This window comes from Triticum aestivum, chromosome 5D (assembly GCF_018294505.1).
Source record: "Triticum aestivum cultivar Chinese Spring chromosome 5D, IWGSC CS RefSeq v2.1, whole genome shotgun sequence".
Lineage (NCBI taxonomy): Eukaryota > Viridiplantae > Streptophyta > Magnoliopsida > Poales > Poaceae > Triticum > Triticum aestivum.
The window spans coordinates 138,486,577-138,500,997 of record NC_057808.1 but is presented as its reverse complement, the minus strand read 5'-3'; the positions used below and the strand labels follow the sequence as shown (position 1 = coordinate 138,500,997).

General features: G+C 49.9%; 1 protein-coding gene across 1 annotated transcript; it reads left to right on the top strand.

Moving 5' to 3' along the window:
• Window positions 1–370: 370 nt before the first annotated feature.
• On the top strand, window positions 371–8,556 carry LOC123119913 (cell division topological specificity factor homolog, chloroplastic). Its single transcript, XM_044539882.1, has 2 exons — window positions 371–674; window positions 7,716–8,556. Exons 1-2 carry the CDS (start codon window positions 558–560, stop codon window positions 8,307–8,309), a joined length of 711 nt encoding a protein of 236 aa, XP_044395817.1. The 5' UTR covers window positions 371–557; the 3' UTR covers window positions 8,310–8,556.
• The last annotated feature ends 5,865 nt before the right edge of the window (window positions 8,557–14,421 follow it).

Sequence of the window (14,421 nt, the reverse complement as noted above, 5' to 3'; positions counted from 1 at the left end):
GATTATTTTGAATAGACCTTCAAGAACGTCGAGGAGAATATTTTATTGAAGATCAAAGAGAGAGAAGAAACCATCTAGCTACTAGCTATAACCCCTAGGTATGTGGTAAACTACTCACTCATCATCGGAAGGGCAACAAGATTGATGTAGAAGGCCTCCGTGATCCATTACCCCTCCGACAGAGCACCGGATAAGGCCTCCAGATGGGATCGAGGAAAAACACAAACTTTTGACGGCGAAAAAAGCATTTTGGATGGCTTTCTGTTGGTTTCTCTATTTTAAGAATTTATAGAGTTAGAATTAGGTTAGACGAAGCCCCAAAGAACCCACAAGGTACTAGGGCGTGACCTGCCAGGGCGCGCCCTAATGACTTGCCGTCTAGTCTTCTGGTCTTCTCTTTCCCTGTGTTGGAGACTTGGAGTTTCATGATGCGTGGATTTCTCCGTTCCCCTACGGACCGGGACGTCTAGACAGCGAAGAGAAGAACAAAAAGAGAAGGGCCATAATAAAGAAGAAACAAAGGACTGAAAAGCAAAACCCTAGCTCTTCGGGCATCTATGGTGATGGCGACAGCGACGGCGATCTCCGGCCGCGTATCCGGCGAGGCCAGCGCAATCCTCGCTCCTTCCGCTTCGTCCCTCCCCGCGCCGGTCCGACGCGCCGCCAACTCCAAGGTCATCCTCCCCATCCCCATTTCCCTCAAAACCCTAATCTCTATGCTAAGTGCCTGTCGATTGCTACACACCACAAAATCAGAGCTAAGCGCTTCTCTCTGCTTCCGCATCGATTGCTTTCATTGCCCTTGGGAGTCTGTTTGAATTTATGACTGGCTCCATGGAAGATCAGTTGTAGGCGCGGCCGCGAAACCTAGTGGGCTTGACATCTGCAATGTTGTGTCGATTCGGTTGGTGATGCAAGTAAGCTGCTGGGCATGTTAGAAGTGGCTAGGAGCTTCAACCATGGTTACAAAATCTGTTCATCCAAAATTTTGTGCTTTCCATCTCTTGTCTGATTTGCATTTCTCGCCCTTTTCAACTTTGTACTTCTTGTCTGTAGTGTGTTGCTTATTTCATCTTGTATAAGCACTATTATAATGCCTTCTGGACATCACATTTAGTATACTGAAATATGTTCAGATCTACTCTCTCGGGTTGGAAATGTAGGGACTAGTTTGACTGCCCAAGTGTGAGCTTTGACCATAAATTTCGTGAACAATGTTTTGTTAACAGTTACAAAATTACAATCATAAGAAAGTGATATAGAGTACAAATGCAACAGTATCAATTTTGTATAACATCATGTGATGTACAGAACCCTCTGCAGCTCTGCTCACGATCTATTGAACGAATTCAAGGATACATAGTACTTTCGTAGAGATTGGAATGGGGATTGGGAGAAGAGAGGTACAGCTTGGGGAAGAAGGAAGAAGGGAGAGTCTGAGAGGGGATCGAGATCCAATTACAATTCGCTGCCTTCTCCGGTTCAGCTACTGGGTATTTAACGCACTCTATTACATGGGTCCTCTTGCCCTACGAGATGGGCCAACGGCCCATACATTTGAGTCAACTTCCGGCCTGCCACTTAGTATCTGTCCCCTTCTTCTCCTGTCTGCTCCCTGATGCGCCGTTCGTCAGCAACAGAGCTCTAGTGCTGACAGTGCCGCCCTCTTGAGATTCAGCCTGACCCCAGGCTGGAGCAGTAGGGTAGCGAAGCTTGATTGTATCGTAATCCTCCCAGGTGGCTGCCTCGGCTGGAAGTCCTGTCCAAGATCATACCTGGCTGCACGTCCATACTGGAAAAATCAACTGGGGCAGGCACAGTGGAGAAGACTGGTGTATGATCTGGCACAAATTCTTTGAGTTGAGAGACGTGAAACACGGGGTGGATCTGGGCTGCTGCAGGTAGCTGAAGTTTGTAAGCAGCCGGTCCGATCTGTTCCAAAACTTCAAAAGGCCCATAAAACTTGTATGCTAATTTTGCACATGGTCGGTTGACTACAGTGTGTTGAGCATATGGCTGGAGCTTCAAATACACCGAGTCTCCCACCGAAAACATCCTGGGTGATCTGTTCTGATCTGCATAGTGTTTCATCTTCGTCTGGGCTTTAAGTAAGTGCGCCTTCAGCAGAGATGTATGTGCCTGGTGTTCCTTAAGCCACTGTTCCACTTCAACATTATCAGAGGTAAGCAAAGAGGGAAACACCCCATAAGTAGGTTCATATCCATAGAGAGCTTTGAAAGGGGAGCACTCCAAAGCAGAATGAAAATTAGTATTGTACCAGAATTCTGCTAAGGGTAACCAGGAATGCCATTTTGTTGGAGTATCATGTACTGCACATCTGAGAAACATCTCCAAACACTGATTCACTCTTTCACTCTGCCCATCTGTTTGAGGATGATAGGCAGTACTCATGAGCAATTTAGTATCCCAAAGCTTGAACAAATCCTTCCAAAAGTGACTGGTAAAGATCTTGTCCCTATCTGAAACTATAGTATGGGGTGGTCCATGCAATTTGACCACAGTATGTAGGAATGCTTTCGCTACCACTGGAGCAGAGAAAGGATGTTTCAAGGGGATAAAGTGAGCATACTTGGTCAGTCTATCAACCACCACTAAGATCACTGTATAGCCCTCAGATTTTGGTAGAGCTTCGATGAAGTCCATGGTGATCTCCTGCCAAGGTCCGTCAGGTACAGGAAGTGGTTGAAGTAATCCGGGAGATTTCACATGTTCATGCTTTGCTTGTTGACACACAGCACATTGATGAACAAAATCAATGATATCTTGTTTCAGCCCAGTCCACACAAACAGTTTCCTAACTCTTTGATATGTAGCCTGGATGCCAGAGTGTCCCCCCACAGCACTTGCATGAAAGGCAGAAATGAGTTTTGTTCTCAATGCTTGATTTGCTCCAATCCATATTCTGCCTTGATGCTTGATCACACCTTTCTCCAGAGAGTACTCTGATGTATCAGCAGCAGAAATAGCTAGTTTCTGAAGCAGTGTTTGAGCATCTGGGTCCACCTCATATGAATTAAGTACTTCCTGTAGCCACACAGGTCTACTGGTGGAAGTAGTGGTCACTGCCAGTAAGTGCCCTACTCTGGATAAGGCATCAGCTGCTAAGTTCTCACTGCCTTTTTTGTATTGAAACTGAAATTGCAGCCCCACTAACTTGGTCATGGCTTTTTTCTGAACATCAGTTGTAAGGACTTGGTCTTCCAACTGACACAGACTTTGATGATCCGTTTTGATAATAAAAGGCCCTCGCTGTAGATATGCTCTCCATTTTTCTACAGCCATCATAATTGCCAAAAACTCCTTTTCATAGATGGACAGAGATTGATTTTTGATGCCCAAAGCTTTGCTATAAAAGGCAACAGGGTGTCCTCCTTGAGTGAGCACAGCACCAATTCCTGTAGCACATGCATCTGTTTCAATGCAGAACGGCTGGTCAAAGTCAGGCAACACTAATACAGGAGTAGTCATCATCGCTGCCTTGAGTTTCTCAAAGGCTTCCTGGGCCTCTGAGGACCAAGCAAATGCTTGTTTCTTCAGTAGTTGAGTGAGTGGTTTAGCAATTATACCATATCCTTGCACAAACTTCCTGTAATATCCCGTGAGCCCCAAAACCCTCTTAATTCAGTCACGTTCTGAGGAGTAGGCCACCTGGCCATAGCCAAAGTTTTCTCAGGATCTGTCTGAACCCCTTTGTCAGAAATGATGTGTCCTAGATATTCCAACTGTTGTTGTGCAAAAGTGCATTTGGTACTCTTAACAAAGAACTGATGCTCTCTTAAGGTTTGAAACACTATTCTGAGATGTTCCAAATGTTCTTACAGGGTCTCACTAAAGATTAAGATATCATCCATGAAGACAAGAACAAATTTTCTGTTGTAAGCAGCAAAAATCCAATTCATGATGCATTGAAAAGTGGAGGGGGAATTAGTAAGACCAAAAGGCATCACCCTAAATTGATACTGTCCACTGTGAGTTTTGAAAGTTGTTTTGTGTTCATCCTCCGGTAACATTCTGATTTGATGATATCCTGACCTGAGATCTAACTTGGAGAACCACTTAGTGCCACTAAGCTCATCCAAAAGCTCATCTACCACTGGCATTGGGAACTTGCTCTTCACAGTGATGGAATTTAGCTTCCTATAATCTACACAAAATCTCCAAGATCCATCTTTCTTTTTTACCAATAGGACAGGAGAAGCAAAAGAGCTGAGACTGGGAGTGATAGTACCAGCTTTAAGCATTTCTGCAACTTGCCTTTCAATCTCATCTTTTTGCAGTGGTGAGTATCTGTAAGGTTTGGAGTTGACAGGAGCGGCCCCTGGTAACAAGTGTATTGCATGGTTCAAAGTTCGAGAGGGTGGTAGCTCCGTAGGTTCTTTGAAGACATCTGCAAACTCCTGTAACAAGGGTTGTACTGGATCAGGAACAGGGTCAGGCTTTTTGTCCCATACTGGTTGTATCAGTGCCACTGCCCAAATATCATTGCCTTTGTGCCATTTCATAGTTTGTTCTAGAGTGACCTCCTTGATGTCCTCTGTAGACTGTGGAAGAATTCCTTGCAGCTTAACCAGACTATCCTTGTGATTGAACTGGATCCATTTGTTTCTCCAGTGACATGTCATTTCCCCTTGAGCTTCCAACCAGTCCATGCCCAAAATGAGATCATAACCTCCCAAATCAAGAACTTTAAAATCATACTCAAATGTGTGTCCCTGGATCCACCAGTTGAGCTGGGGCACTTCAGAATTACACAACAGTTTCTCTCCATTGGCCACTGTTACAGAGATTTCTTTGGACAGTTGTTGTGGTGTCACTTGAATTCTGGGCAGCAACGCTGAATCCATGAAACTGTGAGTACTACCTGAGTCTAGGAGAATAAGTACCACTTGATTGCCAATAAGAGCTCGCAAGCGAATGGTTCTAGGGTGATCAGCTCCAGACAAGGCATTGACAGACAAGTGCATTTCTTGCAAAGTAGTTTCTTGTTCTTCTACTGCATCAAGTATATCATCCGACAAAATGGCTTCAGCTGCACTAGTCATGGCCATGACTGCAGTAGGAGTGGGTGGTTTCACACAAGTATGACCAGGTGTGTATTTGTCACCGCAACTGAAACACAGGCCATTAGTGCGCCTATACTCCTTCAACTGCCTTGCTTTCCATAGCTCTCCAGCTGGTGGAGTGCTTGGGCGTGTGTCCGGCTTGAAGAAGGCAGTTCTGGTAGTAAAACTTCTGTTAGAGCGAGCACGCTGTACAATCTCTTCCTGGATCAATGCATATGAAGCTGCTTCACTAACAGTAGTGGGTAGCTGCATATCAACAGCAGCCCGGAGTTCTTCCTTGAGGCCCAGAGTGAACCTCGTCACCAAAAATGTCGGTTCATACAACAAAAGTTGATACACTAGTTGGGTGAACTCCCGTTTGTACTCAGCCACTGATCCGGTCTGTTTAAGTATCAACAGAGCTCTCATCTTTGTGCGATGAACATTCACATCAAACTCCTGCATAACTGCCATCCTAAACTCATTCCAGCACGGCCACTGATGCAGAGCCTTGTATGCATGGAACCAATTTGCTGCATCGCCAGACAGGTGCAGCGTAGCTGACGTGACCTTGAATTCTTCAGGGATAGCATACAGTGAGAAGTAGGCCTCACATCCATCTAGCCAGATACGAACATCCTCTCAAACGGGGAATGCCCAGCCTGAGTCACAAAATGGGGAACATCCTCTCAAACGTGACCTCAAAACGGGGAAAATCCATTTTGGGCATCCACGGTTTCTTCAACTGAACTTCTGTCCCAAAATGCTCTGTTGCAGAATGCCCAGCCTGAGTCACAAACACAGGTGGTGGAACAGCCGGTTGCCTATGCTGCGGTGGCGTACCCAAAATGCCATCGTTGGTGGACGCCCTCCGCCGCCGCAGACCCAGCCAACGGACGGGGATTTTACGAGAGAACCCAACCCGACCGCCGCCGAGCCCGACCCCGCCGCCGATCGACCCAAATCTGATACCAATTGTGATGTACAGAACCCTGTGCTCACGATCTATTGAACGAATTCAAGGATACATAGTACTTTCGTAGAGATTGGAATGGGGATTGGGAGAAGAGAGGTACAGCTTGGGGAAGAAGGAAGAAGGGAGAATCTGAGAGGGGATCGAGATCCAATTACAATTCGCTGCCTTCTCCGGCTCAGCTACTGGGTATTTAACGCACTCTATTACATGGGTCCTCTTGCCCTACGAGATGGGCGAACGGCCCATACATTTGAGTCAACTTCCGGCCTGCCACTTAGTATCTGTCCCCTTCTTCTCCTGTCTGCTCCTTGATGCGCCGTTCGTCAGCAACAGAGCTCTAGTGCTGACACATCACTCACATTTATTGGATTAATTATTTGAAAAACCTTGAACTTGGACAGTCAAATTACGCCCTATGATTTCCAAAATAGTTGGACTGTCAAATAATGTACTCCCTCCTATCCATATTAATTGCCGCTGCTTTGGTATAACTTTATACTAAAGTTGCTAAAGCAGCAACAATTAATTTTGATCGGAGGGAGTACTATATTTCCCAAGGAGGACTCCGTCAGTACTTGGTAGACAATCTAGAGAGCATGTGTCTAGCCACCCGGCACCTTCCTCCTAGCTGAGTATGGATGCTGAAGCGCTCGCAAGGAACATAAAATGAAGAACTTAATGATTTAGGGAATTTGGTTTATTAACTTTATGGCACTCATGAGAAACAGCACACAGTAGAATGTTCTTGTCTACAGAAGTAGAATGAACAATCCTGAGGTTTACGGATCTCCAGATATGATTTATTTACTCGGTTATGATTCTTCCTGTACCAGTATTGCCATTGCTTTGCTCAATTGGGCCTTTTCCTTTTAGAGATGCACATCCTTCATTTTTGTTGTTGCAGAAATGCAAATGTGTGTTTACATGCCTGTCTGTTATATCTACCCTTATGTGCTGCTTTATACCTGTTTACAGATATTGGCCATGTTATGCACCCTGGTAATCCTGTTGTTGCATAATTTTGTTGAAAAAAAAATCAATATGACATAAGGTATTGGCTGTGGATCCTACTAGGGGTGATTATGTGTGTGCTGCAGAGATGCAGTGATAGGATCTTGATGCTGAATATACTAGGATCCTTACAAAAGCACAGTTAACCAAACACTCGTTTGTGTTTGGTCTTGCTCACCCATGCATGGTGTTTCTTCCTACCATAGTTCTTTCTGTTCACTGAAATTTTAAAATTGATTATTTTGCGAAGTTCTGTTTTCTTCTGCCTTGCATTGCATGTATGACCGTGCGGTGCAACAGGATATAAATATTCTAGTACGTTAGCCCATGATTTACCTGCCCATATTAATGTCATCGTGTAAATGTTTATAAATCATGCCCGTGATTTACCTACCTAAATAAATATCACTTATTTGTTAAGAACTTATTAGCTTAGCAAAGAAAACGTAATTTTATCTGGTAAGTCAATAAAAGGTGGGACAGTTAAGACGGTTTTCAAGGAAAATCGGTGAAAAAACCAGAGATAGGAGGAAAAAAAAAATGCAGAGAGGGAAGGGAGGAACATATGTAAGGTTGGATGAAGCACTCTGCTTGGCAGGAAAAGGGACGCTATTCTTTTTTTAAGTAGTAGAGATAGAGACTGACCTATTTATATAATTCCGCAGGGATGCTTTCGTGCTTTTCCTCGTGTTGCATCTAGCAAGCTCATGCTTACACCAGGACGACTATGCATTGAGCGCCAAAGCTGTCCACGGATATCTAGTGCCTGCTCTGCTCTTTCAAGGCGGGACTTCTCTCCTGTTACTCAAGACATGGAAGGCTTCCTTCACAGTATTGTTAATATGGGATTTCTTGACCGTCTGAAACTGGCTTGGAAGATAATCTTCCCAGCACCAACCATACATGAGAACACAAATGCAAGTATTGCAAAGCAGAGGCTGAAGATGATTCTATTCTCCGACAGGTGTGAGGTCAGTGACGAAGCAAAGAAAAAGATAGTGGAAAACGTTGTTGAAGCACTATCTGAATTTGTCGAGATTGAATCACGTGATAATGTACAAGTGGATATCTCAACTGACGCTGGCCTTGGCACAGTGTATTCTGTGGCTGTTCCAGTGCGCCGTGTAAAGCCTGAGTACCAGGAATCTGAAGAGCAGCACAGAGGAAAAATCGTTGGTGTTGACTTCAAGGACACTGGAGAATCATCTGGTAATGTTGATGTCACCTTCGATTTCTATGTTCCGAATGTGAACCACTGATTCCTTGACCTAGCGCGCTCTGTTGTGTTCCTTTATCGCCTCTTGAGACTCCTCGGGTAGGATGCTAGAATTTCACTTCTGATGTAAATATCTAGGCTTTTCTTTCATTTGGTGTTTCATGTAATTCGATTTTAGAATTTTGTTCATGAGGTGGCAGACATGTGTTGCCAGATTCTTGAAATCATATTTTTCCACTTGTGTTGTGTTATTTGGTGAAGTTACATTGTGCCAAGGATTTTCTCAGTTATATCCAGCTGCCCCTTTCTAGTGTGTAATGTCTTTCGAGGGTAGCATGCGACCAGGATACAGAGCCTTTTTTTTTAAACGAAGGCAAAAGATTTGCCTCATCTAGTAAATAAGCAGGAGAGAGTTGCGGTGGAAAACCATGATAAACCGTTGAGAGGGACACACAAGATACCCACACATGTCACTCCAAAGAGAGAGACGTCGAGACACTACAACGACGTTCGTCATCACTTCTCCCTAGAGGTGTCATTGCCATCCCACACTGTGAGAAACGACTCCGATTTTACCAAAGACGATCGTTGAACCAACCCACATTGAAAATGACGTGTGGAGTGACATGAAGATCCATGCCAAACCTCAGCCACCACAACGAGACAGCGCAGCTCCGACACCAACAGAAAGCTACGAAGGAGAACCAGGCAAGGCTGGCGTCATGGAAGATCACCGAACAGACCATCTGCTACCCGTCATCGTAAACCACAGGGCCCCGCCACCGCAGCTTCGACGTCAAAGCAACAAACCAGCCGAGGCCATCCCACATCAGCCAAAGTTGCGTCTCCTACATCGTTCCTCGTAACACCATTGCCACAGAAGTCTCAGTGACAACTTCATCACCTCCCACTGGTCCCGCTTGCTGATGCCCAGTTACAAAGATGAAGCCCTCGAGAGGGGATACGATGCCACAACGCCACCATCATCCGATCGCTCAGGATCTAGGGTTTCCCTCGGAGCTGCAGCGACGGCCGGATCCAACACGAGGGTGCAAGAGCAATGCAACGATGCCTACAAGAAGGTCTACGACGCCCAAGGCCGACGTCATCACTGGTCAAAGGCCCACGGAGGAGACAGGGTTTTCACCCAAGCTACTAGCACCCGCAACCGTACGCCAATCCGGCGCCGGCAAGACCACCAGCCACAACCTCCCACGGACAAGCAAGTCGACGAAGGAGGACCGAGCAGCCACTGTAGCCAACCGCACCTCGTGGAGACCATCTCGGAGCCGCCAGCCAGATCAGTCCACGGCCGGCCAGAACCAGTGCCACCGGACGCAGCACGAGCCACCGCGCCCCGCATAGCACACCATGCCAGCAAGGAACGAGGAGCGCCGCCCGAGGCCGAGAACCACCGCGGTTCCCGGCCGCAGCCCTGGACCAGACACACCGACGCGTAGCACCACGTGCACGCCGGGAATCGGAGACGTCAGATCCTTTGCATCCGCAGCCCCTGCTTCGAAGACGACCGATTCGCCGGGCATACCACCCCGCACCTCTGCACCGACCAGGCCACTGAGAGCCCCTGCACGCGGGCGGCCCGGCCGAAGGGGCCTCGCCGCCACACCACGGACGCGAGCATCCTCGCCAGCGCAGCACATGAACCCCTGTCGATTCGGGCAGCCCGCGCCAGCCAAATCCGAGCGAGAGGAGGGAAGGGCCTCGGCGACGCCCTCCGGTGGCGGCAAGGGGAGGAGGAACGGGGGCTGTGGCGCTGGCGCTGGCGTTGGCGGCTTGGTTCACTCCCAGGCCACCCGCGGGAGCGACCAAAGGAGTTGTTTTTTTTAAACGCGGTCCCTTGGGGCCTGATTCACTAAAAAATAGTTATTGAAAAATCAGACAAAAACCGTCACATCACGCTCACAAAACAAGGCATACAGGGCGACCAGACAACCCACCACATGATGTCGAGGTTGCATCATGGCGTCATCGTCATCACGCCTTCGCGAGGTTGACTCTAACTCCACCATCGACAACCATCGAAGAAGCCTTCATCGCAAACAAGCATCGAGGCCTGCGCCAGCTGATGCCAAACGGTTGGCCACACATGTCGACGACCAGGCATCTCCTACCCTATCGACGAGCATTGTAGGAGAAAAGCTTTGGACTTGTGTCGAGCCAGCGCTGAAACCAACCACGTGCCTCGTGTCATCGTCACCACCAGATCCTCCTCGATAGCTCCGACTTCATAGAAACAAAGTGATGAATGGCAACCCCTCAAACACGCCGAAAGAGACCGACTAGCAGGGCACAACAACACCCCTGACTCCGCCCAAAGCCGCCATCGTTGCCACATACAGGAAGCCGCGCAAACATCCGCATTGCCGAACGGGCACCTGCCAGCCGCAATGCCGCGAGCGCCCAACCCATGGAGCGCGCAAACGGAATCTGAAGCACTTCAAGGCGACGCCCCAAAGAGGGAAGCAACGATGTCGACGCCCTCGCCCGACCCAGCCAGGCCTTATGCTTCCACCCGAACAAGAGGGTGTAGGAGGATGCGGGACTCCACGACGACACCTCCAAGGAGGTTAAACGACGCCCACAGACGCTGACGCCGCCGGCCGGCAAGACCGGGCAAGCTTTTGCCCGGAGCAATCCAACACCACCAGCACCCTCACGCACATCACCCTTGCTGGCACACCCACCTCTCGCAGAGCCACCGCGCCGGAAGCATCGGAGAACTACCAAGCAGCACAACTCCTCGTCAGCCAGACGCCGACGAGCCAGATCTGGCATCCCACCACTGCAAGCGCCCACAGAGCAGGAAGGGGGGCTGCACCCGCCCCTACTTGCCGGAGAAGAGCATTCACCCGAAGATCTATAGCCCACCGACGAAACTGCCAAGGCTGCCACCCGCGAGAGCCACTGCTCGCAAGCCGCCACACCGGAGAAGAGTTGCTGGGAAGAAGCCCAGGGACTCGCCGGCGATGCAGTCGATCCGCCCGGATCCGATGAACCACACAGAAGGGGGTAGGTTTCCGCTCGTGTCGCCTCGGATGAGACGACACGGGGGCAGGTTTTTTCAACCGTTACAATGGTTGGTTGACCAGGATACAATTGTTAGACACTCCCGTTCATAGATCTTACCAAAAATGCCGTGGAATTTACATTGGTCTTGTGTAGAAGAGAAATATGCTTATGACTGTCACTTACATTGGTCTTGTGTGGGAGAGAAATGCTTACGACTGGTACCTGTCGGTACTAAATGAGCCATCCCCAAACTTAACTCGTGCACCGACACTGAAAATTTTATTTCAGAATCTGGCCTCTCCCTTTTGTGCCTAATGACAGGCGTGTAGGGTAAACGTGAAGGCGCCTTGTCACTAGAAGGGTTTGAGCATGGTCGATGATCACCCTAACAGCATGGGACCCATGAATCATACCTGAGCTAAAGGCGAAATCTACTTTTCCAAGAAGTTGCCATTGAAGCAAGAAGCGGCGAATGATTAAGTGTTTTTGGCCCTTTTTGGAGAGCGCCGACATGTTGAAATATATTGTCCACCTCCATCAGTTCGGACTTTTGGATGAGTTGGCTGGTGCATGAATTCAATATGGTATCCGAGCCAAGAGGTCTTGAGTTCAAGACCCTGCCAACGCTGTATTATAAAAAATGATTCTGTGGCCTACATCAAACCCACGTCTAAGAACTAAAATAGCCTAGACATGAGGAGGAGTGTTGAAATATATTGCCCACCTCCATCAGTTCAGACTTTTAGATGAGTTGGCTGGTGCATGAATTCAATACGACATACTATCCGTGACTGATGGACATCAAAATTCATCAAGATGTTAGTTGTGGTGAGCCTTGTCCGAACATGGCCAGTGCGGCTTATGTCGTTTATGGAAAGGTGTGCCTCTATTATTTTCTTTGTGAAGTCAACAAGCGCTCCTCCGGTCGCTCCCGCGGGCGGTCAGGGGGGCGAAAACCTAGCCACCGCCAGCGCAGATCCACCGGCCATCTTCCCCTCGCCGCCGCCGGCAGACGTCGTCGGGCAAAGCCTGCGTGGCTTGGCGGCGGCGGGGCACTTCCTCCTCCCGTCTGAGCTCCAGCAGCGCGGGCTGCTCATCTCGGCGGGATCCAGGGCGCTGCTCCCGCGCCGGTGCGCGCACGGGCTGGGCGGCCGCGTTCGAGCGTGGGGAGGCGCGCGTAAGGGGGCGCAACTTGGTTGTGTCGGAGAGGCTGCGGATTTGGCGACCCCGAGGAGGGCGCGGATCTGGCGAGTTGGGCGCGATGGTGGAGCTCCTCTGTTGAGCGGCGCGGGCGGCGAGGCAGGGATGGCTGCGGCCTGGGGCATGCGGTGGCCGCGCGGGTTGCGGGCGCGCCGCACCAGGGCGAGCCCCTGCTGGATCTGAAGAGGGCCGCCGTCGGACGGGCTCTTGCTCGGTGCTGCGGCAGAGGAGATGGGTCAGGCGGGAGTCAGCTTCTCGGCGGCGCGTGGGCTGTAGACGGCTCTGTGCACCGGTGGCCGGTGGCTAGTTGGGCTCCAGGGGCGGTGTGAAGCAGATCGGGCCCCGGCGTCCTGTTCTGCGAGGAGGCCGTGACGACCGTCGAGCGCATGGGGCCGGCGGCTCTATCCGGCGTGGACCGGCGGCAACGATGGAGATCTGGGCCCCGGCGTCCCGTTCTAAAGGTGGTTGCGGCGGACGTTGGGCGCGTGGGGCCGGCGGCCGCCGACCGTGTGTTTGCGGCGGTGGTCTGGCTTGGGTTTGGTGGTCGGAGGTGCAGCGCCGGGTGAAGACTCTGCTGCCGGTTCTTGGGCTGGGGTAGGCGACGGCAATGCATGTGGGCGCCGCTTCCTTCTTGAAGGCGCCGTTGAAGCGTTCCTGCTCGCTCCACTACGCAAGGATGCTCGGGGGAAACCCTTGATCCCCTAGGATCGGACGATGATGGCGACGTGCGTCGCACCTCTTGGGGCATCGTTCTAGGAGCTCCTTACCGGCCAGAGGGACCAGTGATAGGTGGGGGAGGTTGTTTGTGCTGCTCGGTCGTGTCCGTCCGGCAATGGGGCGGTTTGGCTTCTGTGGCAACGATAACATGGTGAGCATTTTTGGAGGTGTGGCATTGGTCGTGGTAGTCGGCTCTTCTCTGGCGTGTCCGTGAGACTACCTCGGCTGCTTGTTGCTATGAAATCGAAGCTACGGTGCGGGGCACCGGTGGTGTACGATGACGGGCGACAAGTGGTCCGTTCGGTGATCTTCCTTAACGCCAGCATTGCTTTGCTCTCTGTAGATCTCCGCCGGAGTCGGAGCTGCGTTGTCGTGCTGTGGGTGGATGGCGTTCCGCCGTGTAAGTGTAGTGTTGTTGGGCAGCCAATAGGGTTGCCTTTTTTCTTTTCTCTTTGATCTTCGAATCCACCCCATGTTGTTCTTCCGCTGCTTTCTGCTTAATCTAATTGAAGCCAGCAATTTGTTGGATTTTTCAAAAAAAAGGTGTGCCTCTCACACCGCTGCTTACCAGGTTATGCCTTCCAATCCAGCTCGGTTGGAGCCTGGAGGTGCCATGCGACCTGCGTTGATGACACCCAGGGTGGTCATTGTTGACGTATAATGTGTTGCCTAGTCTCTTCCATCAGATCGGTCTTTTGATTGCATTGGCTAGAGCATGCACTTCTATATGGTATCAGAGCCAAGAGGTCTCGAGTTCAAGACCCGGCTGGCGCAATTAAATTGCAGCCCATTTTCGGTCCACGTTCAGGCCCGAGGGAGCCACACGTGAGGGGAGTGTTGATGTACAATGTGCTGCCTAATCTCTTTCATCAGATCGGTCTTTTGGTTGCATTGGCTAGAGGATGCACTTCTACAGTCATGTCTAAGTTAGTCGCCTTTTTGTTAGGCGCATTCAAAATCTCATAGCGGGATCGTGTCTCTAGTACTGCATCCTTCTCCCTCCCTCCCAAACCATTCTCTCCTCTCGTCCAACCTCTTTCGCATCTTCAAAAGGTCGCTCACTTACTGAATTCTCACCTCGGTTGGATGTCGTGGCTCTATGTTCGCTGGCTCAGCTTTGTTTCCACTGCCGACAGTGGCGGGAGCGGCCAGGCGAACGTCGGCGCCACCTTATCGAGTCGGAGATGAAGAACTAGATGGAGTGTTGC

What these genes read in the sequence shown, in the direction of transcription:
- LOC123119913 (XM_044539882.1), top strand. Translation starts at nt 558, where the DNA reads ATGGTGATGGCGACAGCGACGGCGATCTCCGGCCGCGTATCCGGCGAG. An exon ending in GACGCGCCGCCAACTCCAAG is followed by an intron (nt 675 to 7,715) that starts GTCATCCTCCCC and finishes ATAATTCCGCAG; the next exon opens with GGATGCTTTCGTGCTTTTCC.